The 25,474-nt window shown below is 44.7% G+C and overlaps 1 protein-coding gene across 1 annotated transcript in view; it reads right to left on the reverse strand.

Annotated features, from left to right (window-relative positions):
* The window catches only part of CRIM1 (cysteine rich transmembrane BMP regulator 1), a 186,356-nt gene extending 160,892 nt beyond the window's left edge, over positions 1 to 25,464 (reverse strand). The window contains exon 1 of the mRNA XM_029937961.1: positions 25,125 to 25,464. Within this exon, the coding sequence (XP_029793821.1) occupies positions 25,125 to 25,449 (325 nt within the window). The 5' untranslated portion in view covers positions 25,450 to 25,464. The remainder of the gene's footprint in view (positions 1 to 25,124) is intronic.
* Between the last annotated feature and the right edge of the window lie 10 nt (positions 25,465 to 25,474).

Genomic DNA, 25,474 nt, shown 5'->3' on the forward strand with positions numbered 1-25,474 from the left:
CTACTCAGGGACCAAGGTCACTGGGCAGTGAGGGCAACAGAGCGGGCAGAGCAGTAGCCATTCTGCTTCCTTGGGCTCCGAAGAAGATGCTTTCATTGCAGCTGCTACAGAAACTGTAAGCAGCATAAGAGAACACAAAGACTTTTATGGGCCCCTGTTCCTTAATCGGTGAAACAAGGGGGCTGGTCTAGAGAGGCTTTTCTGAGGACCCTTCCAACTCCATAATTCTCTGATTCCTGGTGTAGCAATAGTTCCCTGACCTCAGTCATTCTCAAGGTCTGAGGTAATTTTGACTAGCAAATGGAATGCCACTTTCAATCAGAAGGCAACCAAGCTTCTTGAACCTCCCGAAGCCAAACTCTCCTCTTACAAAATCAGATTCCTTTGCCTCTGACTCAGGATCTCCGAGACTCTCTTGGTGCCTTTCTGGTGATCTCTGTGTCCTTCAGGTTTTAACTCTGTGGGAGGGCTGGGCTCAAACCCTCAGGCTCTGGCCTTTCAAGGGCCTCCTTAACTTGCTCCGCTTACAGGGCCCTGAGGCTCATGAAATCAGGCTCCAGGATATATTTCCCTTCCCGGTCACCCTCTGGAGATAACAACGGCAGCATGCCAGGACAAGGCAGGCACCTGGGAGCACCACGACACAGTACGCAGTGTGAAACTCCTCAAACTCAGAAGTTTCAGTTCACCTGGACCCAAAAAGAGGAGGCTGGGGAGGAATGAGGAGTTGGGAGCTCAACTGGTCGCTGCATAACACAGGGAAATATGCCAACTTCAGCCTGGGCTCAGAACCTCCTACTCCCTGCAGAGACAGGGGACTCCTCCCTGGGAGGATGGGGACTGGGGGTCCTGGCTCGACTGGCCTGCTCTTCAGTCCCCAACTGGTGGGGTGGGCATAAAATTCAGGAGGGAGGGAAAAAGGAAATGGTGCTGGGGAGAGGAGATACATGAAGAGGAACCCACTTAGGGCTACCATTCCCTTGTGTGAGACAAGCCATAGAAAGCATCAGATAAGACAGGCCAGGGAGAAAACACCCCCCCCCCCCCACCGCCCCAGGTCAAAATCCGCCCACTGTGCTTCAACTACGTGTCTAGCTTTTCCCCTTTGTTTTAAAGCCAACAATTGTAATGAGTCCCGGTGAATCAAGTCTGACAACAGCAAAGACTAATTCTGCATAAAAGTTAAAAACGATCCTACAAGAAGGTATCCTGATGTAGAACCATCTCATTCTAAGCGATCCCCTTTATTGGTGGGGGAAAAAAAGAAAAAGAAGAAAACAGAATTCCTAGCAATGATCCTCACCGCCTTCTTGTCAAACCAGGATTCAGCACAGAATACTCCTTTTATTTACTAAGACCCAAACACCAGTGAGAGGACACACCTTCTGTGTGGTGAATCATCTGGAACTAACCACAATTTGGACTCTGCCCCCCAAGGCAGATACTACCCTTCATAAGAAAACGGTTCCGTGTTCCGTTCAGTAAGCAGTGCATGTTCCCGCCACGCGGGGCTGACTCCTGCCGGTGAGTGGACCCAGGGCAGAAGCAGGCAGCCGAGCATCAGGAGTGCCCTACGGCAGCTCTTCTTTTATGCAGATTGGGTTTTGAATGGGCCACCTCAGTTTGGATTAGAGAGACTAGGGAGTAAAGGCAGTTCTACCCTCTTTCCTGCTTTTCATATTGCCGAATCCTTCAAACCACCTGTGAAAAGAATCCTGCCACCTAAGAAACAGACAGCACTCCAAGCGCTGGGGTGGCTCAGTCAACTGCACTTCCGACTTCAGCTCCAACTTCAGCCAGGATCTCAGTTTGTGAGTTTGAGCCCTGCGCTGACTGCTCAGAGCCTGGAGCCTGCTCCAGATTCTGTGTCTCCCTCTCTCTCTGCCCCTACCCTTTCTTGCACACACACTCTCTCTCAAAATAAACATTTTAAAAAACAAAATTTTTAAAAAATTCTTAAAAAGAAACATACAGCACTCATTTGGATTGAAATACATTTGTTTTTTAGAAGTTGAGTAATGAGGGAAAACCTTAATGGTTAAAAGAAAAAAATTTTGGAATACACTAAGACCTAAAAAAATTTATTAAAATGACAGTAGCCAACAAAAATGGCACTTAAAAAGGTAGGGCAAGCCATTTTCTTTGAATAAATATGTATGTGTGTTAAAGTTCTTCAAATTTCTCAATAAAGAAAAAGGATTCTAACTACTGGTACAATCCTACATAAATCATTTACTGAATCAATAAATATTTTTTAGAGCTTTCTTGTTTGTTTCCTAAGTGGGCCCCACACTGGGTGTGAGGGCTTGAACTCACAACCCTGAGATGGGTGCCTGAGCCAAGAGCCAGGCGCTTAGCCAGCTGAGATACCCAAGCGCCCTGGATATAATCACTTTTTTAAAACCATCCGTTCCTGGGGCACCTGGGTGGCTCAGTTGGTTAAGCGCCTAACTCTGATTTCAGCTCAGGTCACAAGCTCACAGCTGTGGGACTGGTCCCACTTCGGGCTCCACGCTGACAGAACGGAGCTGCACGCCCACACTCTCTCAATAAATAAATAAATACAATAAATATATTTTTTTAAATGCCATCTTTTCCAAATTGTAATCTCCACATCCTGGGTCAAAAACTCTTACCCTTATGACCATAGTCCCTACCAAGAGAACGGAGGGATATATATTCTTCAGTCCATGCCACATGAAATATCCTCAGCATAAACTTTTAAACTTCTGTAACTTAAAGAACAATGACTTACCTCTCCCCGTTGGAGCTGTGGTCTTCATGCTGAGTACGGTTCACGTACCGCACAGAGGAGTGGCGATGCCCCTGCCCGCACTATCTCATCTGGACCTCTCGGGACTGTTTATTCCCCTTACGGATGAGCAGTAACTCTGAGAGCAGCCCTCAGATTCAATACTCTATCCCCCAACAGCAAGAGAATCATACCAGGGCACCCGCCTGCAGGATAACCATGAACAAGACCTCCTCACAGGTACCATCAAGCCTCAACGTGATAAAATGTAAAGAAAAATGTACCATCCATGTACTCAGTAACTTAAAATATTATTTACTGAACAACTACTTCTTCCTTGGCACCATGGCAGGCACAGGGTTGGCTACAAAGAGGCAAGAACCTATTCAAGTAAAGAGCGTCTTTCTACCCATCTTCTACCTTAAAATCAAACATAAATTAGAACAGAGTGCCTGTTTTAACACAGACATCAAACATGCTGGAATTTGAAATGTTCCAATAGCAATGCTTCACTGGAAATAAATCACTAGTAAGCTGTTTTGTCCTTCCAAAACGATCTTGGGAACCGATAAACATTAGACTTGTGACGGACTGAGTAGGTGAGGTCTGATTCACAAATCATGGCACACTGCTACTGATGTTTAAATTGAAACATCCTATAGCCCTGCTCCCAACCAGGGGGTAAAAGTGCTTTCATGCCTACATTTTTTACTGCAACCAAATGTTACTTTTATTCTGTGGTAAGAGACAGGGAAATCATTTTCTTTCTACCTTCAGAATACTACATTTAGTCAACATTTAATGATTACCTGTTAGATGCAGGCCATAGTGTTCAATGCCAAGGCACAAAAAGATAACAATGACATCCAACATACACCACTTACTACGTACGACTGACTATTCCAATGCTATACACAAGTGAATTAACTTAGTTCTGCCTCCTAACAACCTAAATGAGGCAGGTGCTATTATTATCCCCATTTTACAGATGGAAACTGCACAGTCGTCAAGCAGTGTGGCCAGGGGAAGGCACCAGGCAAGTCGCTTGGATGAATCATGAACTGACCAGAGCTCGAACCCCCGCTGGTAGGCAACATGGTCTCTCACTGATAGATGTGCCTTTTCCTTAAGAAACAGCATCTGCATTTCTCCTGAAGAAGGCATTTCCTCCAGGCAGGTTTTCCTGAGACTACCTCTGATGTTCCCTGGCAACTGGAAGGAACACAAGCTAGCCACAGAGACAGGTATAATGCTCCCAAGATGATGGGGATTCCTGGTCTGGGGAGCAAGCAACAGGGCGGAGGAGGCAGGGTCAGTGCGAGGGGTGAGGCCAGAGGCACGGGCAAAGGCAGCCAGGGCCCTGAGGGAGGCTGGCTGCGCGGTACCCCAGGTTGCTAACTGCAGGGGGCTCCCGTGTGCAGAGCTGGCGGTTGAGTGAGGGCATCGGCTGAAAGTGGGACTTCCTCAACAGGGTGGGTACAAACGAAAAGAATTCAGAACCTGCACAGGGAAGTCAGTGGCCAACCTGTAAAGAGACAAAGACTTGAGATATGTCTTCCTCCCTCTTTCTCTCTCAATACACTAGAGATGGGAATGTACAGACAGACACAAACCCCTATCTCCCGCAACTCCGACCCCAAATGCTCAATGTATTTAGTATTTAGAACTGCCTTTCTCCAAGATGCATAGTGATTTGTTTTTAAAAATCAAGTCTTATTGCAGGTCAGGAAGTTAGCTACTTGACCGCAAATTCAGAAAGAAAAAGAACAGAGTGGCTTAGGTTGGACTGTGGCTTGGAGAGACTTCCGAGACTCCCACCAAACTTGATCCAGACACCGAGCATCGCCCCTTGGAAGCACCATCTCCAAGAGGTAAGAGTGTGACACAGCTATAAACATCAGCATTTTCCCCTGGCATGAACCTCAGAGTCTGTGACCTCCCTCAAACTATATTTATGCCTTCCCCCACTGTCTCACATCTGAACAGCCATAAATAAACCCAGGGTTCTCAAACCCGAAAATTTCCTCCTCCCCCTCACCCAAGCTGGCCGAGTTCCAGGGACCTGGAAGCAAAAACCACACAGCCCGGCGACACCGGACTAGCCCTCATCGACTGCGGAAACCAGCTCCGAAAGCCAGAGGCTCGACTCTCTATCACATGACAAGCAACAGACACATCCACTTCATTATTCGTTGATTTAAACATTTATAATCCCATTGTTGAGAAACAGGTGAAAAGAAAACACAAGTGGTTTTGGTTGATAATAAAGATCAGCTGACTGATGATTAACTGTTTAGTAATAGAGATGATCTATTGATGAAAAGATTTAAATTTTTATAAATTTGTTACAATGGGAGGTACAGGCCTTACGTTGGACCAAACAGGAGAGTCCCACGCGCCCTCCACCTGGACAAACCTTTTCCCTAAAAGAAGTCAGCTTCCCCACACCTTTTTATTCGCCCTGAGACACCATGTCAGTATACATATTTTGGTGATGGTGGTGGGTGTCAAGTATTTGCTGATTACTGTTGAAGATAAATATCAAGCTTTGTGCTTTAATTTTTTTTAATGTTTTACTTATTTTTGAGAGAGACACAGCGTGAGCAGGGGAGGGTCAGAGAGAAAGGAGACACAAACTGAAGGCAGGCTCCAGGCTCTGAGCTGTCAGCACAGAACATGACACAGGGCTTGAACCCACGAACTGTGAGATCATGACCTGAGCTGAAGTTGAACGCTTAACCAACTGAGCCACCCAGGCGCCCCTGTGCTTTAATTTTTAAAAAGATTTTACTGAGGCGGCTGGGTGGCTCAGTCAGTTAAGCGTCCGACTGGCTTAGGTCATGATCTCCTGGTCCATGGGCTCGAACCCTACATCGGGCTCTGTGCTGACAACTTAGAGCCTGGAGCCTGCTTTGGATTCTGTATCTCCCTCTCTCTGGTCCTCCCCCATTCATGCATTGTCTCTGTCTCTCAAAAATAAATTTAAAAAAATTTTTTTAAGTTAAAAAAAAAAAGATTTTACATACTCTTTAGTGATGGCTACTGTCCCATAATACCACTACAATTCTACAAATACCCAGGGTTAAACTATTAAATTTAATGTGATTTCACCTTCAAATTACTTTTTCAGTACAAAGTGTGCTTATTTTGAATAAACGTGTTGACCCAAAAAGTATTTGTTAAAACCTAGCTGTGCACATGCATTTGTTAAACTATACGCTGTGGCTGAGTGGAGTTTACACGGGTCCTCTCTCCAACCAAGAAGCAGCCAGGAACATGCCCAGTGTTTTCCGGACTGGACACGTTGACTGGTAGTGACCAGGCATGAATTATAAATTTTGAAAGATTTATAATTCAGAAACCATAATTTAATACTATAGAGATAATAAAAAATTTTGCCTTTTCTTTGATGATTCAAAAAGCACTTATATTTATCTAAAATATATCTGAAGCCTGGTGACTTGATGCTATTTGCCAACTGATTTTGTGAAATTTTTAAACAAAGAATACGGAAATGAACCTGAAATACTGCAACACGTGCTACGAATAGCTTGTGAATGTGATATTAGTTAGGAGTTGTAAGAACTATTTATTAGTATGTCAGTCAATAATAATACAAGGAAAAAAGTCTGTTTCCCTGATAGAGTTTCAACAAACCTAATTCCAAAAATGATCCAAGTTTTCCCCAATTTTATACATGTGCCTTACAGGATAACTTCTGGGTCCCCAGTTTTCACTTATGAATTGGTGGAAGTAAAAAACGGTTTTAAAATAGTTGGTAACAAGAGCCTATGTCTAATGCGTGCAAAGCACTAAGAGTACAAATTCATCCTGAAGTCAGCATCTAGTCCCTATTTAGAATGTAGTTAATTATATCCGTCTTTCGTCCTAAATAAATATTTGCAATCCAATAATGCACTATGAAAAAAGCAACAGAATAAAAATGTCCCTACCCAGTGGGCTGGCTATTTGCACAAAGCCAACAAATCGTTACTTAACAGAGGAAAAGGTTAAAAAAAGCTTCAATGTCCTCAGAGCCAACATAATCCTGTGGGTAGCAAGAATATACGACAAAACAGCGAAGGGCCACCATCCTCATGCCACAACCCTAGACACAAAGGACCACAGGCACAGGTAGCAGGTGGTCCAATCCTTTAGGAGGGGAGAGGGGACCAGCGTCATCTGCTTGGAGAGCTGAGGTACTCATGGAAACAAATTCAGACTACATAAAATTTTCTCTTCAATTCACCTAAAATTCAGACTTTTTTTCCTTTTTGCCTTTTATACAGTCCTGAAATGAAAGTGGTAAAGAAAATGAAGTAGAAACACACAGTCAGCACATCTTGACTAATCAGCTTAAATTATAGGAATGGAGACTAATAGGAAAATTTATTTGATCTATTTTTAATGGAAAGACTATACAGATGTATGATTTTAAAAAGGTACATATACAGTGGAAGACTAGACAGGATATATACACATACAAAACACAAAACCAGTTCTTAAGTTCAGAATAAAAGTATTTTTGGATCAGTTCCTCTTCTCTATTTCCCAAACTGTCTAGTGAAGTTACATTGCCTTTTTAGTAGTTTTCTGAAGAAGGCAGTGGACCCAACATTTGGCTTCAGCACATGTGGCTAGTTGTGGGAAATAAGATGTTCAGGAAATAAGCTACAAAAAAGAAATTTAGGTAACCCCTTTCTAAGTGACCATTCATGATTCATGAGACCCGGGGTGTTTTTTTTGTTTTGTTTTGTTTTGTTTTGTTTTGTTTTTTTAACAAGCAAGGCCCTTTACCACATACAACTAACCTCCAAGAATCTTTGGGCATAAAAAGTTCTAAGGAATTTGGGTATGAATCCTTTTTGATGGTCATAAACCTGATGAAGTATCTTACTAAATGCAGAAGAAACAACACAGGGATGAGATGCCCACAGCTTTAAGTGTCTTAGGAGACAATCTATATGCATTTGTTTACATAAATTAATTTAAAAAGGCCAGAGACCAAACATTTTTTAACTCTGTTGAAATTAACAGAGTCTAACAACTCCAATTAGAAGAAAATGCTACCGTGGCAGAAAAACGGACACAGAGAGACTATCAGGACAAGAATGTGACCCTGTGAGGAATTTTTTACATGTGTGCATGCTGCATATACGGATGTGTAGAAATATATACACACATCATGTAATTTGCAACGTGTGTGCAGCTGTCCACCGTAATGACACAATTTTCCACTGGAACGAAAGACAGAAAGAAAATGTCTATGTTTCCATTAACTCCAAAATCACGCACAGACTCAGGGATGCCTTCCTACCACATCCTGCCAGTCCGCTGGCTCCCTGGCGACTTCATCTCTACCCCTCGGAGGCCAGCAGAACTATGGCCTTTCCTCCCCAAGCACTGTCCCTGGGTCTAGCTGTTGGTACAAAGGCCAATGAGAGACCAGCTGTTCCAGATTTCTCAAGAACACTTCGGAGAGGCTCCTTTCTGGGAGTCAGGGGAACCTGGCTATCTCTATAGCTGAAAATGGTACTTGCTGGTTGCACTTGACACCTACTTCTCCAGCTCTCACCTTCCTGGAAGTCTACTTTTCAGTTACAAAACTGCTTACCTTGGCTTACCAACGAGAGGGGCCCTCCCTCCTTCGAGTGTGTTTCCCAGTCCTCTGCCTCCGTTCATTTATTTTATTAAAGACCGAGAGTAAATGCTCTTCCAGCAGCAAGAGCAGCTCGGGCTCCTTCATCGTCTACCTCAAATCAACAGAAGAGCCACCGGTTTTGCGATACACCCATGTCCGATTCGGGCAGGATCCGCCATCAAGTTAAATGCTCTTTCTGCTGATAAAGTCTCAAAGCAGGCAACACTTCAAGGAGAGCAAACTCGCCCCAAAGTCTGGAAGGTGCCCTTTAACCTTTTAACACTAATGAAGCCACCTAAACGTTAAAAAAATATATATTTTTAAAGAGTTATGGGAAAATCCTCAGTGGACATTCAGAAAAAATCACCTTGCTGAAAATCCTCAGCCTTTCATTTGCCAATGAAGCATCATGGAAAAAGTAGAGCTCTACTACCATAACCTTACTTGGGTATGGATTCCAGCTTGCCCTCCTCCCCCTTTGGTGCTCTAAAGTGGCTTCCTGCAAAGCCACCAGCCATGACACTAACGTCATATACAATTACAATCACGCGTGACAGGAGCATCTTAAACTTGGGAAAGTCGAAGGCTCGTGCTGTACCACACACATCAAAATTAAACCTGCGCCCAGGAAATGGGGCTCTCCGGACCCACTCACTAAAGTGACAGGAGGGTCTAGGTGTCAGACATATAGGAGGATAATTCTGTATACGTGTCCATGACCCTATATACTTCATTTTGGTCAAATCTCTCTTTTGTAGCAGTAGGAAAGTTTAACACTAGACAGATCACTCAAGGGTTTTAATTCACTGCTGTACTATAAGTGTCTAATGTCTTTGTGTCTTAATTTATGAACCACTTTAAGACTTCCAGAAAAGTAAACAAACAAACAAAGACTTCATGACTAGTGCTAAAGGAAAAACAACTCCACACAGCTTAATAACAAGTTGGGACTCTAGCCAGGAGTCATCAAGAATTCCTCAGTCCCTGAAGTCATAGGGTTTGGAGTAAATCCAAATGCGACTTTGCTTTTTCAAATTCCTTATATTGCATTCCTATGGACTTCCTGTTCAAACCATCATGAGGCATTTTTATTATTCATAGTCACACACTTCCACCCTCATGTTGTTGGCTAGGGTCTCCTTCTCCAAAGGTGTACAGTCAAATTCCTGAGGACATTTGGAGATCACCTGCAGCAGTTAAGAGGTTGTGTCATTCGCTGGCGTGACACTCACAGACTCAAAGTTCCAGACGTGTTTGTTAAATTAAATTCCCTCCTGATTAGTCAACACACGTTAAAGACACCACCCTGGATTTGCTGAAAATACAGAGGTTTATTATTACCAATTACTCATATGGTCGCTTATCTCAAGTGTGTCTATACAAGAACTCACAATTTTATGTGTTATCAGTTATTGTTTACAAACAGTCAGTCACTGCAGCATTTCAAGTGCTTACTTAGTGCACCAGATCCCTGGTGGCAAAGAGGTTATACACTGCTGCCCACAAGGAAAATTCTTACAAGCTGACAAATGAATGAAAGGTGACACCTTTATGGCAAACTGGCAAAAAGGAAAAGTCCTCACAAATGAAAACTACCTTTCAATATTTGCCAAAATAAATACAGCTGAAACTAACCTATCACAGCAAAGCTTGAGAACTCAGTTCTAAGAATGACAGGCGAGGGGAGGGGTAGCACAGGTGAGAGGCCACAGTTAACCAGTTCTGAGCTTCCTTCTGCAAGGGTGAGACTCCTCACTGGGATTCTCTCAAAAGGCTGTTTCCGTTTGCACAATGCAAACCACACAGCTCAGACGGAAAAGTTTTTGTATAATATCTCGGATGACCTTGGGTCTAGATTTAGTCAACAAATGCTCATTCTTCCTGAGTGCCAAGCAGTAGGATAACACACAATCCCGGTGCTCGAATGGATCACAATGAGGCAGGGAGGCAGAAATGTGAACTCTAACACAGTGTGAAAAGTGTTCTAACAAGGGAAGGAGAAAGTGCTATTTATGGGCACTGGGGGTGGGGGTGGCATTGCTTTTTCCTGGGCAGGGCAGGAAGTCCTCACAAAGGAAGCGGCACAAAATGGCAGGGTTTGAGGGATGAGAGAACACATTCTGAAGGATGTAAAGATAATTGGGGGGAATCTGAAAGCGGACACCACACCCATTCTTCAGTCGCTGGCTTTGCCCCCAAACTCCGGGTTGCAAGGGATATTAGGAAGCATGTGTTGAACAGATCCCCTCATTTTCTGTATTCTCAAAGGGTCTTGGTCCAACATAAACTTGACACAAAGTCAGAAAACCTACACCTTGAAGAGAATAGTCAGGTACTGAAGGTAGGTGTCTAATTTCCCCTTACCTGGGGGCTTTTAGTAATGATATGAAAATTACCACGGCTCTTTGGGAAGTTAAATGCTTATACTAAGATTATTTAAAAATTAAAAAACGTAAAATAGGAATCATTATGTACAGGAGATATATCCCCTCTAAAGAAAAAACAATTCACGGTTCTTTCTTTATTACTAGCCATCCTTGTGTGTTCTTGCTGCTTGTAGCTCCCTAATACCTTCTGCTTTTCCATTCTCTCAAGAAATGGTATCAGCCAAGCATTTCTGACTCCGGGGCACATGCTTACATATTCACACACAGTTTAAAAAATATAATACATCACTATTTTCAGTGCCAAATGGAGCTATAACTATATATTTCTTTTGGACATGTTTTATGTTATGAAGCATGTAAATACTTTATCTCCCTCAAGTTTTCCAGAACTCTGTTGGCAGAGCCTTTTTCCTTTCTCTTTCCAAAGCATTGAATGCAATTTCCTGAACAGATAGTCAATAAAGTTGGTGGCTGAGAGCTTGCTCACCTTTTCCCAACATCGTCTTTGAAAATAATTTCATCTCCTTCCAACCAAAAACACCTCTGGCTTCTTTCATTTGCTTATTTCCCTGTAGAGGTATTCCATTTCTCACCCTAAATTTCTGCTTTCCTTTCTGCTATCACGTCTAAAATTCTTGGGTGAGGCCAAAAACTATGTTTACTGATAGCCTACTATAAATCATCCCACATTGCCCTACGGATAATAAATCTTTTGTCCCAATCAGCAAGAAATGAAAGAAGTCTAATTTTCCTGAGCTCCACTTGCCCATGTCTAGATATCCCAATTAACTAGGTATTTTAAAAGCCAAGGCCCTTTAATTAAAATTGTGTTTTCCAAGTGTAATAAAACAATGCACAATCTTTATTTGTTAAGAAGTCATTTTCAGCTTGCTGATCTAAAGAGTAGATAGTACACTTAATTTGCTCCAACTATGCAAGTTGTTTTCAGCACAGACATAACACAATGCAAAGTATTCTTTGTACCATGCTCTCAGCAACTGTGCATGCGTGCGCGCACGTGCACACACACACACTCTATACCCAAAGGTATGAAGTTAATTATCTTGCAAAAAGAAATTATTACAGCTTCCTCTCAACATCACATCTGTAACTGTGTGCCCAGCTAGCTGCTGATGCTACAAATATATCTTACCATCCTGGGCACATGTTTTTAGGCCAGCAAGTCTACCACAACCTTGTCAAGAACCTTGTTCTATGAACTTTTCTCACCTGCTGATCCACAGTACATATTCCACAGAGTCAAGTGAATGTTATGTACCGGCAAACACCTCCCTTCCAAACATTTCTAGAGAAATCCTCTCTGCCATCCTGTTAGGGCAGACACCTTTACTGGAAGGGGTCCTCACAGAAGATTTGACGCTTGGCACCAGCTTCTCTAACTAGGTGGGTACCAGTAGCTGGAGAACTGCATGCAACCATGCTGAGAAGAATGTGGAGGCAAAGGCGAATGCCTTTCAGGGCACCTGAGATGGGGCTCACACCACATCAGTTACAGGGATGTACTGAGAAAGGAGGGCCAAAGGACAGCACAATGACATGGGCAGAAGAGATACCAAACAGACCTTCTGGCACAGCCTCGGACGGCAGCAAACACACACTGAACACTTTGGCCGCTTCTAAGAGACAAGTGTTCTAGAGAGAAGGCCCTAGGCATTCAGATTCTCATTACTGCCCCCAAAGTTTAAACGTTCTTAAGTTCATAGGCTAATAATAGGCACCAACCAAGAAGGAAGAAAACCAAAGAAAGACCTATTGATACAAAGAAGAACAGAGTAGAACCTGGCTTTTCGGCAAAAGCTCAGGTTAGTAAATGAATACCACCCACCCCTCAATGGCCATTTCAGACACCACCATTCTTAGGTATCCAGAAATCTACCCTGGGGAAGAGGATTAGATCCGGAACAGGATTTAACTTCTGATATCATGAAAGAGAGGAAGAAAAGGAGAAAAGAAAGAAGACAAGGCAAGCCACAGTACTCCACAACCCAGAAATGTTTTCTGTTAAACAACATAAAATGTCTCTCCAGTATTAGTAGTCTCATAGCAGTTCTACAGATGGAAGCCAAAACAAAAAACAAAAACACAAACAAACAAACAAACTTTGGGAGCAAAAAAGCAAACTATCACAGAAAACTAAAAATTAAATAAGTTCACACTGCTAGGGATTGGTGGCTTTTAGGTAATTGAACTGAAAGTGAGAATCACAGAAGAGATCTACATAATAATTAGCTGCTGAGTTTTCTCCTGTCGCATACTCCCAAATGGAGTATTTAGCATTCAGCAGACTTATTAACGAATAAATGCCCGACTGGAATTAACCAGCACCTCATTCTGGAAGGCTGCTCTTGGCAAAAATGCAATATCCACAGGGCGAAGCGAGTTGATGGCCGGTGTACACTGTAGTCTGGGCTGAATGTCCCACTCTTTAGGATAATCCGTGTTACATCAAGTTTCAGAGCCACAGGTCCACACCACCTGGACAATATGCAAAGGAAGGGTGAGGTTTCTAGACCCCAAGAGACAACTTCCCAAGCCTCCCAGCTGGTCCGTTCTTGAAACACAGCCAGTGGAGACTTGGTGTCCCACAGACAGAGCGTCCCTGCTCCCGGTGCTGATGCACAGAGAGAGGCAAGGAAGCTGGCGTGGCCGGGGACACTGTCCTTCTGCAGTGGGAGGCGCCCACCGGCCACCCTGGGCCAGTACCCCCGCCTCACGTGCACCGACTGCTCTGTGTCTTTAAATCCAGCCGGCTCCTGAAGGAAACTCCCTGGCAAGTGAAAACAGCAGCAAAGGTAAAAGAATGCTGGGAATTTGGCTGCTGCCTGCAGTATTAGGGAGAACAGCAATTACTCAACCCTCTCCTGGTGTCAGAGGCAGAAATGAGCATGTGAATTTGGGCAAGTTTCAGCCTGTCTTTGCTCAAGCTTCTCCCCTTGTGGTATCTGTCACCCACCCACCTCACAGTCATCACCATTAATGAGGTAAAGGAGAAAATGGAGAGAGACTGAAGGCAGCAGGCCAGCACATTCACAGAAGAGAGGAATAAATTCTACCCGGACTACAGGCTGGGGCCACAGTTACCATAGCTCCAAGACGGCCAGCATTTCAAGACGTCAATAACTTCCTGATAACTGTGTTTTTGCCCTCTCCACTGCCTCGCAATAAACACAACTACGTAAGAACTCTTGATCTTTTCCTCCAAACCTTTCCGTCAAAAGCACCTGGCAAAGAGTCATGGAGACATGACCAGTTTCCCTTCCTTGGCTCTCTCACACAAATATTACCAAACCCAAGGTAATATCTGACTCCCGTGTGCATGTCTCGGGCACAAACGCATAGACCTTATGACCAGAAGGGCCTGAAGATATCATCACTGCAGCTCCTCTGCCTTCAGGGAGGCAACTATTTAATTCGCTTCCCACAAATTAAGGTAAAGTCAAGGGGAGTTGAGAAGGTTTTATTTAAGTTCTGGAGCTACTAAGGGATGACAGGAGATCCGGAAGCATGGCTACTTTGTACCCTGGTATAGTCTCACACACAAGAATGGTGTGCTGTGTCTTTCTGAACAGCCTTAAATCCATTCATTCTTTTGATTAAAACATGTTAAGTTTACTTGGCCTTTTGTTTTTAGGTCACAGACAGTGGTAAGAAATTTTCCTAAAATCTGAACAAGAAGAACTCCGTGGTTCTGAAAAACACACAGCATACTCCCTCTTTCTCAAACCACTTAAGAATCTTTCTACTTTGGTTTCCAGACACAGAACCGATCTACAATTTATCCCTTCTTCCTCATGCAGAATGTAAATGCCCATACCTTCAAAAAAAAAAAAAAAAAAAAAAAAAAAGCAATGCTACCAACTAGGGCAGGTGAGAAAAAGGGGAGACAGACCATGTGATGGTTTTCCAGATCTGCATCCTGTATGTATGGCTCCTCCCTTGTTATAGGTCTGACGTGGTCTAACTAATATGAAAGTCTAGTTCAGGTCAAACATCCCTAAGGTAGCTTTACCCTATTCTGGCAGCTCTTTTGGGATCTTAAAAAAGGAGGATCACAACTCACAATGCTGAGATGCCTTTTGTTTTATCACAGCCATTAACTGGTTTGCTTGTGGCCTTTGGATAAGAAGCTAAATAAGTTACCTCTTGAAGACCCGGGACTTTGCAGTCTCAGGTTTCGTTCTGCCCTGCCAGAAATTCCTTTCTGTTTTGAATCTGAGATGTTTGTTTATGGTTTTTGTTTTGAAATGCTAACTAAGACAGGCACAGTCTCTAGTTACAGCCTATATCTTTTCTTTCTTTCTTTCTTTCTTTTTTTTTTTTTTACCTTGCTATAGCCAGAGTGGCTGCTTGTTAAGGACTAAGAACTTTGCTAAAACTTCCAAAGAGCAGACTCTTCAAATGATCTTCCCAGGAATTTGAAATGTAAAATAACACCTTAAAATATAATTAGCACTTAATTTTCTTTCTTAAGTGTTCATAAGACAAATGTTCCCAGGCTATTTCAAATTAGGGTGTTATTTTTGGATTTGACAAACATATACTTAAACGAAACCCTGAAATTTGAAAGTTGATCTCGCCTTGCTTGTAGGTTGACATGTTTGAATACCAGCGCTCTTGATGAAAGATAGAAGCACTACAATGCTAGGTGCTAAAGGAGTTCCTGAAAGAAAATTCAATTTCTACGGCGTGATAATAAGGTTTGGCTGCCAAAAGAAAATTTTAAAAAGGGTTGGAAACTACTGATTCCAAAGATGTATCTTCACCATGCTCTTTCTCCTTGCTCCATAATAGCCAATATAAAGCATGTGCCTTGTGAGTCCTCAGTCCATATTTACTGGATAAAAATGATACTCATTCGCAGCAAGAAAGAAGAGTGGACTTCTGCCTTCCCAAGTGGGGGCTGTAACTACACTAGGAACGAAAGGGACAGGAACTCAACTATTCTAATTCTAGGGTGTTCTTTCCTAGCCTCGCACTGTAGCGCAAGGATGCTGCAGAGAAACCGCAAGCCAAGTCCACAGGAAAGCGGAAGTATCAGTCCACAGGACGGAAGGATGAGACGGATGGGATCAGGAAAAGCAATGCAGGTGTCCTCTGAGCCGGACACCCTCTCCTGCTCACTCCCAACCTGCCCTGGTCTTTGAGCAGGCTGAGACCACCATGGCTTCCTTCCTTCCGGAACTGCAGGGACTGGATTACAGCCGTGCCCTGCTGACACTCCTGGTGTCTCCCATGGCTCCAGGGATGCCCAGAAACCCACAGAAAACTTCTAACAATAAAAGGAAGTTTAATTTCCTTCCACTAAACCATATGCCATCAACATTAAGAGATGTCACCTTCTTAAAAATATTAGTTTGAAGCAGTTCTCTTTAGCACTATGGATTCAAACCAAAAAAATCAAGCAAGTGTCCACATTCCGCTGAAACAGCAAAGGGGCTAGGAATTACAGCAGTTCTGAATGAGAATGTAAAGGAGGTGTGTGTCACAAAGTGGATTTTTTTTAAACTTAGATTAAAAAGCTGACAAAGAAGAAAGGAAAACAGAATGAAAACTAGAATTAACATCATCTTTTTTTAATTTTTTTATTTTTTGAGAGACAGAGAGAGACAGCACGAGCAGGGGAGGGTCAGAGAGAGGGAGACACAGAATCCGAGGCAGGCTCCCGGCTCTGAGCTAGCTGGCAGTACAGAGCCTGACACAGGGCTCAAACCCACGAACCATGAGGTCATGATCCAAGCTGAAGCCGGACGCTTAACCGACTGAGCCACCCAGGCGCCCCAACATCATCTTTTAAAAATCTATTTGGTACCAGGAATTATACTAGCTTTCACACACACACACCCCAACACACATTATCGGTGTAATTATACATGTATATGTAAGCTCTCCAATCCTCTCTATAAGATCTAGCCTTCATAGAAACTGAGGAGTATTCCAGTTTTACAGATGAGGAAACTAAAGGTCAAAACAACCAAGCAAGCTGGCTGTTCACAGTTAAAAAATAAGAGCTGAGATCTGAACATAGGTTTGTCCAGCATCAAGTCCTATTTTCTTCTTCCTAAGACATCGTGCACAGAGGAGCGGGAAGCAGGAAGGAGGGGCGCACACCCTCAGATCCTGCTTGGGGCTGCCCCCCCCACACTCAATCCTTCCTGGTGGTCAGAGTTAGCGCCCCCTTAGTAGCCCGACACACTCGGCACTTCCAGATCTCAGAACTTCACAGCTCTAAGTAACTGTCTTGGATGGAAGGGTCTCAGCTACCTGCCATTCGACCATGGCCTCTGGGAAAGCAGGGTCCCTATCGTGTTTATTGTGGCTGTAAAATTACAATCGCAAGGAACATCCATTAGGTCTCAGACGCTGCACTCTATTCTACATGCTTTACAGACTAGCTTTTGCTACTTAAAAGTGGTCCTAGGATCAGCAGCATCTGGGTCACCAGGGAGTTTATTAGAAAACCAGGATTTCAGGCCCCACCCAGACCTCCTGAAGCAGAACCCCTGTGCTGAATGAGATGCCCAGGTGATTCTTGGGTCCATTAGAATTTCAGAAGCACAGTTTTAGCTCGTTTAGTCTGCAACACGCATGCTGTCACTGTTTACAGACAGGGAAACTGAGGCTTAGAGAAGTGGCATCCCTGTAGGGTAGCACAAAGACCAGACCCATGGCAGCGAATACTTGTGGGTGGGAGGATGACACGGAAACTGGTAGGAGAGGACAGGTTACATGTCTGACCTCCAGTTCTGCCTACTTTATACCAATGCAGTGGCAGGTGGGGCCGGGGACCCGACGCAGCTGGGGGCTGCATCAACACAGGCTGCTTCCTCAGCTCCGGTCAGGCCAAATCCTGCAGGGAGACCAGCACTGCAGACACACCAGGAGCCAGGGGTGACCTCTTCCCCCAGAATTTTAGGGGAATGCACAGTCCCGATGTAGTGAGGACAGGTGCCCTCTTCTTCCCCAAGTGAAATATCAGCCCACAGACAAATGGTTACCTTCCTAACTCCTATGCCTTATTGCCAAAAAAAAAAAAAAAAAAAATTTCAGATTCCTCCCTCTTTATTTTTACCCCAAATACACAAATTCTGTAGAAAATGTTTAGACAAAGTAAACAAATGGGCATTAGGATGAAAGGCTAACAGCTTTAGCTTCAGAAAGGCAGCTAATAGGCCCTTAAATAATTAGGTTTTGTTGTTTTTTTTTTTTTTTAACTCAATGCTCTTATGATGGCGTCGGGGAAGTGGGAACCTGAACTCAATAATTTGCTCCCTTTCGAAGAGCCCGAACTTCTTAGCAACTGATGATCCACTACTCAGGTAGATGAGGATTAAGCAGAACAGAAGACACCCATATCAAGTTGTTTCACTTATATTGGTTATTAGCTTTGTTGTTCGTATTTACACCTGCCAGTCATTTTCCCCAAGTCCTTCAGAGGAATCATTCGCTGAGTTCCTATAGCAACCCTATTATTAACCCCACTGCACAGAGAGAAAACAGAGATGCACAGAACTACAGATTTGACCTTAGAAACCAAGTTTCTAACTATGACACCTTTTATCAAAGTATAAGCATCTTACATGAAGAATTAATTGACGCTGGGGAGGGGAGGTAAGGAACTGAAATATGTTCAAGAAAACAGTGATCTTTTTTTAACATTTTTTTTTCATGTGGGCCCACTCACTCACTCGTGTTTACCTTAAGAGCATTCTTAAATCTAAGTATATTCATCTACTCCTCTGACCACAAGACCGAGGAGTTCTTGCGGAAGCACAGAGGTTTCTCAGAATTTGACCAGGCCAACTGGCCAGGACAGGCAGCAGAGAGTGGGCGGGACTGGAAGGTGCTAGATAAAGGGACACCTCTCAGCTCACTGCCCACGCTCACCTGCCTCATCCAACAAGCTAGAACAAGGAGAAAATCACTCTGAAAAGGAAACTTGCCTTGAACCACCGCTAGTAAAGCATTAAGAATGCAGCCTCTTTCTTAGATGTTGGGAAACACTGATAGGCGTTACACAGACCCTAAGAAAAATGGGTAGGATCCTGTCCCATCCCCCCACACCCAAAAAAGAGCTCCTATTCATACTTTTTAAACCTAGTTCAAATTCAAATTCTCCTTTTCAGCTTTGCCAACAGAGCCTGAAAAGGTGATCTCAGATCCTTTGATTCCTAGAACAAATTTTAACTGCCTACTTCACTCACCAACTAATCGTTGATACAGACTTGGGAAATCACCTCTACTTGGCTTGAACTTATGGGATCATGTAGACTTTTTAAGACCTGGCTACCCTATCCTCTGTTGAGATGAGAGGAGTAACAAGGGTAGGGAACACTGCTGAGGCCCAGCTACCCTCTGCCTCAGCAGAAGGCCTTGTACAGATGAGAAGGTGGATGAATGAGGGACGGATTTCTAGGCCAAGACAAATCAGATCTTTGAAAATTCAGCTTTGGAGAACCCAGCCTCTGAGGAGGCAGGCTTTGGGTTTGTCACCCATGCATGCTTGGCCAGCCCAGTTTCCTCCACAAATAACTGAGCTGTGCTGGGGTGTGTCCAGAATCCTGATACTGCACGGGCCACCTGCAGGACACAGTGGTACAGGATCCTGCTTCACCAACACATTTTACCTTCTGCTCATCACAGTCCGGAGGATGGCATTTACATGCTAAATAAAGTGGCACCGCCGCCTCGCACGTTAGTGCTGTCGACTGAAAGATGTTACACACGCCCACATCTTCTTAGGAATTTCACAATTCATGTCTGGAATGCATTTTGGATTCTTCTTCAAAGGATGACACAGTCGCCCTAGAATGAATTTAATATTTTTCCCTTCTTCCATTAGTCATTCTTTGGTCTTCCCGCTCTATTGCCTTCTCAGGGTCATCTACTTATTTCCCCCAACATATAATGCCTGTCCCCAGCACCCCCAAGCTGTTCCCTTTTTCATCCAAGTCACTTAATCTAATCAAACCCCGCAGAACACAGAAACCTGCGCCATCTCACCGCCTACGGCCTCTCATCGGATGCAGTGCCCGTAGCTTCCAGATTCCTCAGGCAGTTTTCTTCTTAAATTGACCTGTTCACAGTGGCATTGCCAACATAACTGTGTGTGGATTCTCCTGGCCCCTGTGAAGCGTGAATTAATGGCAGCAAATATCTCCAGACTTGCTATTTTTGCCTTTCTGGTACTCTTCAATTCATTTGCCCTTTGCCAAGTGTTTTATGTGACTGGACTCCTGAATAACCGCTTGAGAGTCAAAGACAAGGTCACCGAGCACTGTCATTTGTATATGTGAAGTGAATGGTCTCTCCATATTTCGTCAATATTTACTTTGGGGAGGAACTAATTATTTCCTTGTTTACTTGCGTTGGTTTCTCTTCCTGTACCCCAGTAATGTAATTTTATGGGCCCTCTGCTGGCTTCTTTCTCTCCCTGGCATCTAAGAGCTCACTCCACCTGAAGACTTTCGAAATGGAAAGCAAAACACACTCTTCAAAAACAAGGAGTGCTGGGTGTTTCAAGTTTCCTAATGCCAATATAGGAGTATTAACTCTGCCTCTCCCGTCTTCTTTTTAATTAGTAAAATGAAAACCCATGGATTCTGGTTTTTTAAATTTCTTTTTATGTTTATTTTTGAGAGAGAGAAAGCGAGAGAGACAGTGTGAGCAGGGAAGGAGCAGAAAAAGGGACACAGAACCAGAAGCAGGTTCCAGGTTCTGAGTTGTCAGCACAGAACCCGACGCAGGGCTCCAACTCCCAAACCACGAGATTATGACCTGAGCTGAAGTCCAACGCTTGACTGAATGACCCACCCAGGCACCCCATGGACTCCTGACTTCAAGTCCTACATTACAGAGCAAGGAGAGGAGATTTGTTACATTTTCTGGACTCCTGTGGCCTGAGCTCAGAGCCCCGACTCACACTCTTCCAAGGAGCCATCATCTCTGTCCCTGCCTTCCAGGGTTTAGGAAAAAACTGTAACTTTCTAAAGGCCAACTGTTTCAGAAAACAACATTGCTCTGTGCTGTAAGCACCCACAGCATAACCACAGTACGGTTCTCCTCCTCACTGACCCCATGAAAACCAGGAAGGAAAAGTTAAAAAAAACCTGTGCGAAATAAAAGGATCACGTTTTTGTTTTTTAATTTGTTATGTTTTATTTCTTTTTGAGAGAGAGAGAGACAGCACGAGCAGGGAAGGGTCAGAGAGAAGGAGACACAGAATCCGAAGACAGGCTCCAGGCTCTGAGTTGTCAGCACAGAGCCTGATGTGGGGCTCAAACCCATGGACTGTGAGATCATGACCTGAGTCGAAGTCGGACACTTAACCGACTGAGCCACCCAGGCGCCCCAAAAGGATTGTGTTTTGAAAGAGAAAGTTTGGTAGATGCCATGGTAAAAACAGGTTAAGATTCATAAAGATGAAGCTACTGAGTAAATATGCACTGGGAAAAAGTTGATGCTTATCAACACCAGCGATCAGCTGGCTCTCCTACAACAAGGTTGGTAGGGCAAAGCCACTCTGTGAAGTCCATCAGGTTCAAATCAGCCGGTCCTCACACACTGTCAAACTCAAGCCATCACCTGCCCTTGTATTACACAGAGAAGCTGCTCACGCTGCCCCCACCTCACCCCCACCCCTTACAACAGAAGCCTAATGTACTATTCTACCTAAGAGGGAAAATGGTCCTCAGCCCCTCTCTCAAAATAGAATCCCCACTGTACAATCACAACATTCTTCCTAGAAAATCCCACTTCGGTAATTTTTCAAAACTCCGTCTTTGATCTCCCATACAGTCTTCTTCCTCTGAAGTTCAGAATCCAAACTTGTTTCTCTGGCTGCTAGATGATTTACCCGGAGGCGGGCAACCCAGCCAAAGGACAGGCCACTCAGGATGCCAGAAAGTGCAACAGGGAGACTTCACCTAATGAACAGTAACAGTAAAGAGACTCGTGCCCTCCTGGGGGCCAGAAAGCACTTTTGAGACTGAGCGAGAGCAGAGAAAGCTTGAGGTACTTGCTTCTATGATCAAGGTTTAAAATGCACTTATGCCAAATGAAAAAATTTTTAGAGGAACGATTTTTTAAAATTTTGTGTTTATTCTTGAGAGAGAGAGAGAACGCGCACGCACAAACGAGGAAGGGACAGAGCGAGAAGGAGACACAGAATCCGAAGTAGGCTGTAGGTTTTGAGCTGTCAGCACAGAGCCCAATACAGGGCTTGAACTCAGGAGCCATGAGATAATGTCCTGAGCCAAAGTCGGACGCTTAATCGACTGAGTGCCCCTAAAGTAATGATTTAGCTGATAACCTAGACAATGCTGAAAAGACCAAGTGTACAAGTCACATGATTCACAGGACAGAACTCTTCACATTACTTACTCTTTCAGAAAAGTTTTCTTTCTTCGCTATTCTGTGGAGAAGATCATTCACCCATTTGCTCCAGGCACATTTACTGAGAGCCTACTATGGGTTTTGTGCCTTAAAACCGTTAAGACAGGCAGCCACAGGTCAGCAGGGGCCCATTTTTACCCCTGGTTTATCTAACTCACTACGTGAACCACAATTAAAAAACATGGTATTCTCCGCTCACCCCACAAAGCCATAATGGAGAATAACACAAATAAAAACTACAAGTTGGCAAATGGAACAATGTAACTGGTATTTATGTCCTCGAAAGCAGGTCGATTAGTCATGATAATATTTCTATAACACACAATATGAGTTCTCAGTGTAGCCAATTAAATAAGTTTTCAAGACAGTTTTCATTAACAGATACAACCAGTAGGGGTCATTTTAGTGCAAAAATTGCAGCAAAAGAGACTTCAACGTGAATAAAATCTATCAATTCCTGTTCACGTCACTCATAATAAACATGCTTCAGTGTGTGAATTTCTAAATAAAAATGGGAACTGAGTGAAAGACTAACCACTGGGAAATTTCTTGCAAACTAACAACAAAAAAGGCAGAAAGTCAGCACCGAGATAATTACTGACATGTAATTATCCTATGTTTCCCATAAATCTTGTGGTAAAGTGAAAATCCTTGCAATTTTAGGTACACAACTGACAATACCTGTGTACATCTGCCTACTAGATAATGCCAGATAACCGTGTTCTTCTTACTTTGAATTCATGGATTTAGAAGACAACTTGACCACTGCTTTTAGAAATCTAAGAATAAAATAAAATAATAAATGCCAGGCACCCAGGATGGGCAGCTGAAAACAGTCCTGCTAAAATAAGAAGTGTTGGTAGAGAATGCTAATTGAGATACAATGAAGGAAACAAATACTTCAAGCATCTTCAAGGCCAATAACCAAGGGCATGGGGTGTTAACCAGGAAAAAAATGAAGCTAAGAGAGATCCCATCATTTCAGAGAAAGGAAAAGCTCACAACAAACTGCCAAAATAATTCTATACTGTGATACCCAAAGGCTGATTCCAGATCTCTCCATTACCGTGAATGTTCCTGGAGCTCCACATTTCCTTCACCAGAAATACATCATGAAGAAACAAAACAAGGGTTAGAATCGTTAAAACCTCCAAAAGTCCTTCTCTGAGCATAGCAGTTTCCACTGCATTTAACCTTGTTTCATGTTGCTTGTTCTTTTTAGATTTATGGGAGGCTGGCCTAAGTAAATTATACACTCCAAGTGGCAGGGTCAAAGATGCATCGTTTTAGTCCAACTCATTCAGAATTCCCAAAATTAAACACATAAAATTGTATCAGAAGCTAATCTCCTGGCCATTTTTTCCTGATGTGAGAGATAAACACACATTTTTAACATGGGGTTTAACCACAGCTGGGAGGCGTTTGTATTTCAGGCAAATAAACTCTTCTAACCCAATGTCCTAAGGGTGCAGCGCTCCATGGCCTTTCCCTCGGTGAAGAGTTCCCTTCACTCACTACTGCCCACTAGCTTCCAAACCAGGAAAGCCTCTTTGATTTTCCAGAACTGTCCAAACTCTAAAAACCACAGATATAAATAAATGTGTGTGTTTAAGGAAAATCACAGAATTCAAGTCTTTAAAGAGGTCCATTTTATCCTTAGGACTGCCACCTTCTTTTTCAATACCTCAGCACGATAAATAAACGCATGCACCCAGAAAGAGGCCTCAAAAGAAACCTTTCCTTGATCTCCTGGGTGCTGTTAGTAAGGCGGGGACCAGGTCAGAGGGCGCCTGTCCCTCCTCCTGGCCGCTCCTCCAGGAGTGAGGCCACTGTGCTCTGCACCAGGATGCCCCCGAACGGCATCATCGACCCAACGTTAGCCCCAGTAGGGATCCCGCTTTTAACTGGTGCTCACCCAGTACTGCCCGTTAGCCAAATTAAAAAAAAAAAAAAAAAAAAAAAAAAAAAAAAGCTCACGGTCTCTCTCTAGTTCCCAAACCGGACCAAGCACCTCGAGGCCAAGGCAGGCGCTCAGGGCTCAGGCCGACATCCACCCACAGAGGTCCACCCAGGGGAGGCTCACGACCCTAACCGCCTTCTCCCTCTGTCAGTCTCCACACCGAGGTGCACAAGGCTTCGTGGAGAAAACAGCAGAACGACCCTCGCTGTCAAACAAAAAGAAGGAACCGGCAACACGAAACGCAGCACGCGGATATCTGGTCATAAAAGGCAGCCACCAACAGTCAGCAACAACTTTTCACTCTTAGGAGCGACACCCCCGCCCCCGACCCACCGCCCCCATTCAGAAGAGAAAGCCTTTGACTGTTTTCAATAGGCAAATAAATGAGTAACCGCCGTGTGTAACTTCCCCTGGGCTGACATATTCCGGAGCTGAAACTGATTTACATGCAAAGGAGGAGGAAGGAGATGAAGGAAGAGCGCAAGGAAAAAATAATAAAAGAGTCACACAGGGAGTGTGAGCTGAAGACACGTCTCCCGGCCAACAGAAAAGGGACTTTCGAGAACGGTGTGCAGCACTCGACAGCACATTGCGCTAGTGCGGGGAGGGCGGCAGGGGCCGGCCTCCCCGAGGGGCTCGCGACTGCCTCCGCAGTGCCCCCCTGCCCGCCGCGCCCCCACCTCGGGGTGCGGGGCCCGCCCCCCCTCCCTGCAGCCGCAGCCGGAACAGCCACACGTGTGCGGGTCTCTGCGCAGCCACCCCTACTCGCTCGCTCCCACCCACGAAATCCACCCTCGCCCGCGGCCGGCCCAGCGTCTGGGAGAGCGCCGAGCGGGAACCGGGGGACGCGGGGGCCCTCTCCCAGGGGAGCCGGCCCCCTCCTCCCGCGGAGCCCACTCTCCTCGGGAAAGTCTCGGGCAAACTTTGTTCCGCGCGGCCAGGTGGGAGGGGGCCCGCGGCGGGCGGCCGTACCTTCGCAGACGCCCACTTCGTACTCGGTGATGGAGTCGCCATTGAGCGGGGGGCGGATGACACAGCGCAGCCCCCGGTCGCAGGCTCCGTGGAGCCCGTAGGCGCCGCCGCAGCTCTCGTTCCTCTGGCGGGCGCACATGTAGCAGCAGCCGCAGACGCCCTGCACGATGCTCCCGGGGCAGCTCCTGGGCTCTTCGCACTTGGACTCGTCGCAGGGCAGGCAGACCAGCGCCCGGGTGCCGGAGCGCGCCAGCAGCAGCCCCAGCAGCGAGACCAGGAGGTGCCCGCAGCCGGCCAGCCCCCTGCCCCCCGCCACCAAGTACATCCTCCTGCGCCGCCGCCTCCTCCTC

Source organism: Suricata suricatta, chromosome 4 (assembly GCF_006229205.1).
Source record: "Suricata suricatta isolate VVHF042 chromosome 4, meerkat_22Aug2017_6uvM2_HiC, whole genome shotgun sequence".
In the NCBI taxonomy this organism is placed as follows: domain Eukaryota; kingdom Metazoa; phylum Chordata; class Mammalia; order Carnivora; family Herpestidae; genus Suricata; species Suricata suricatta.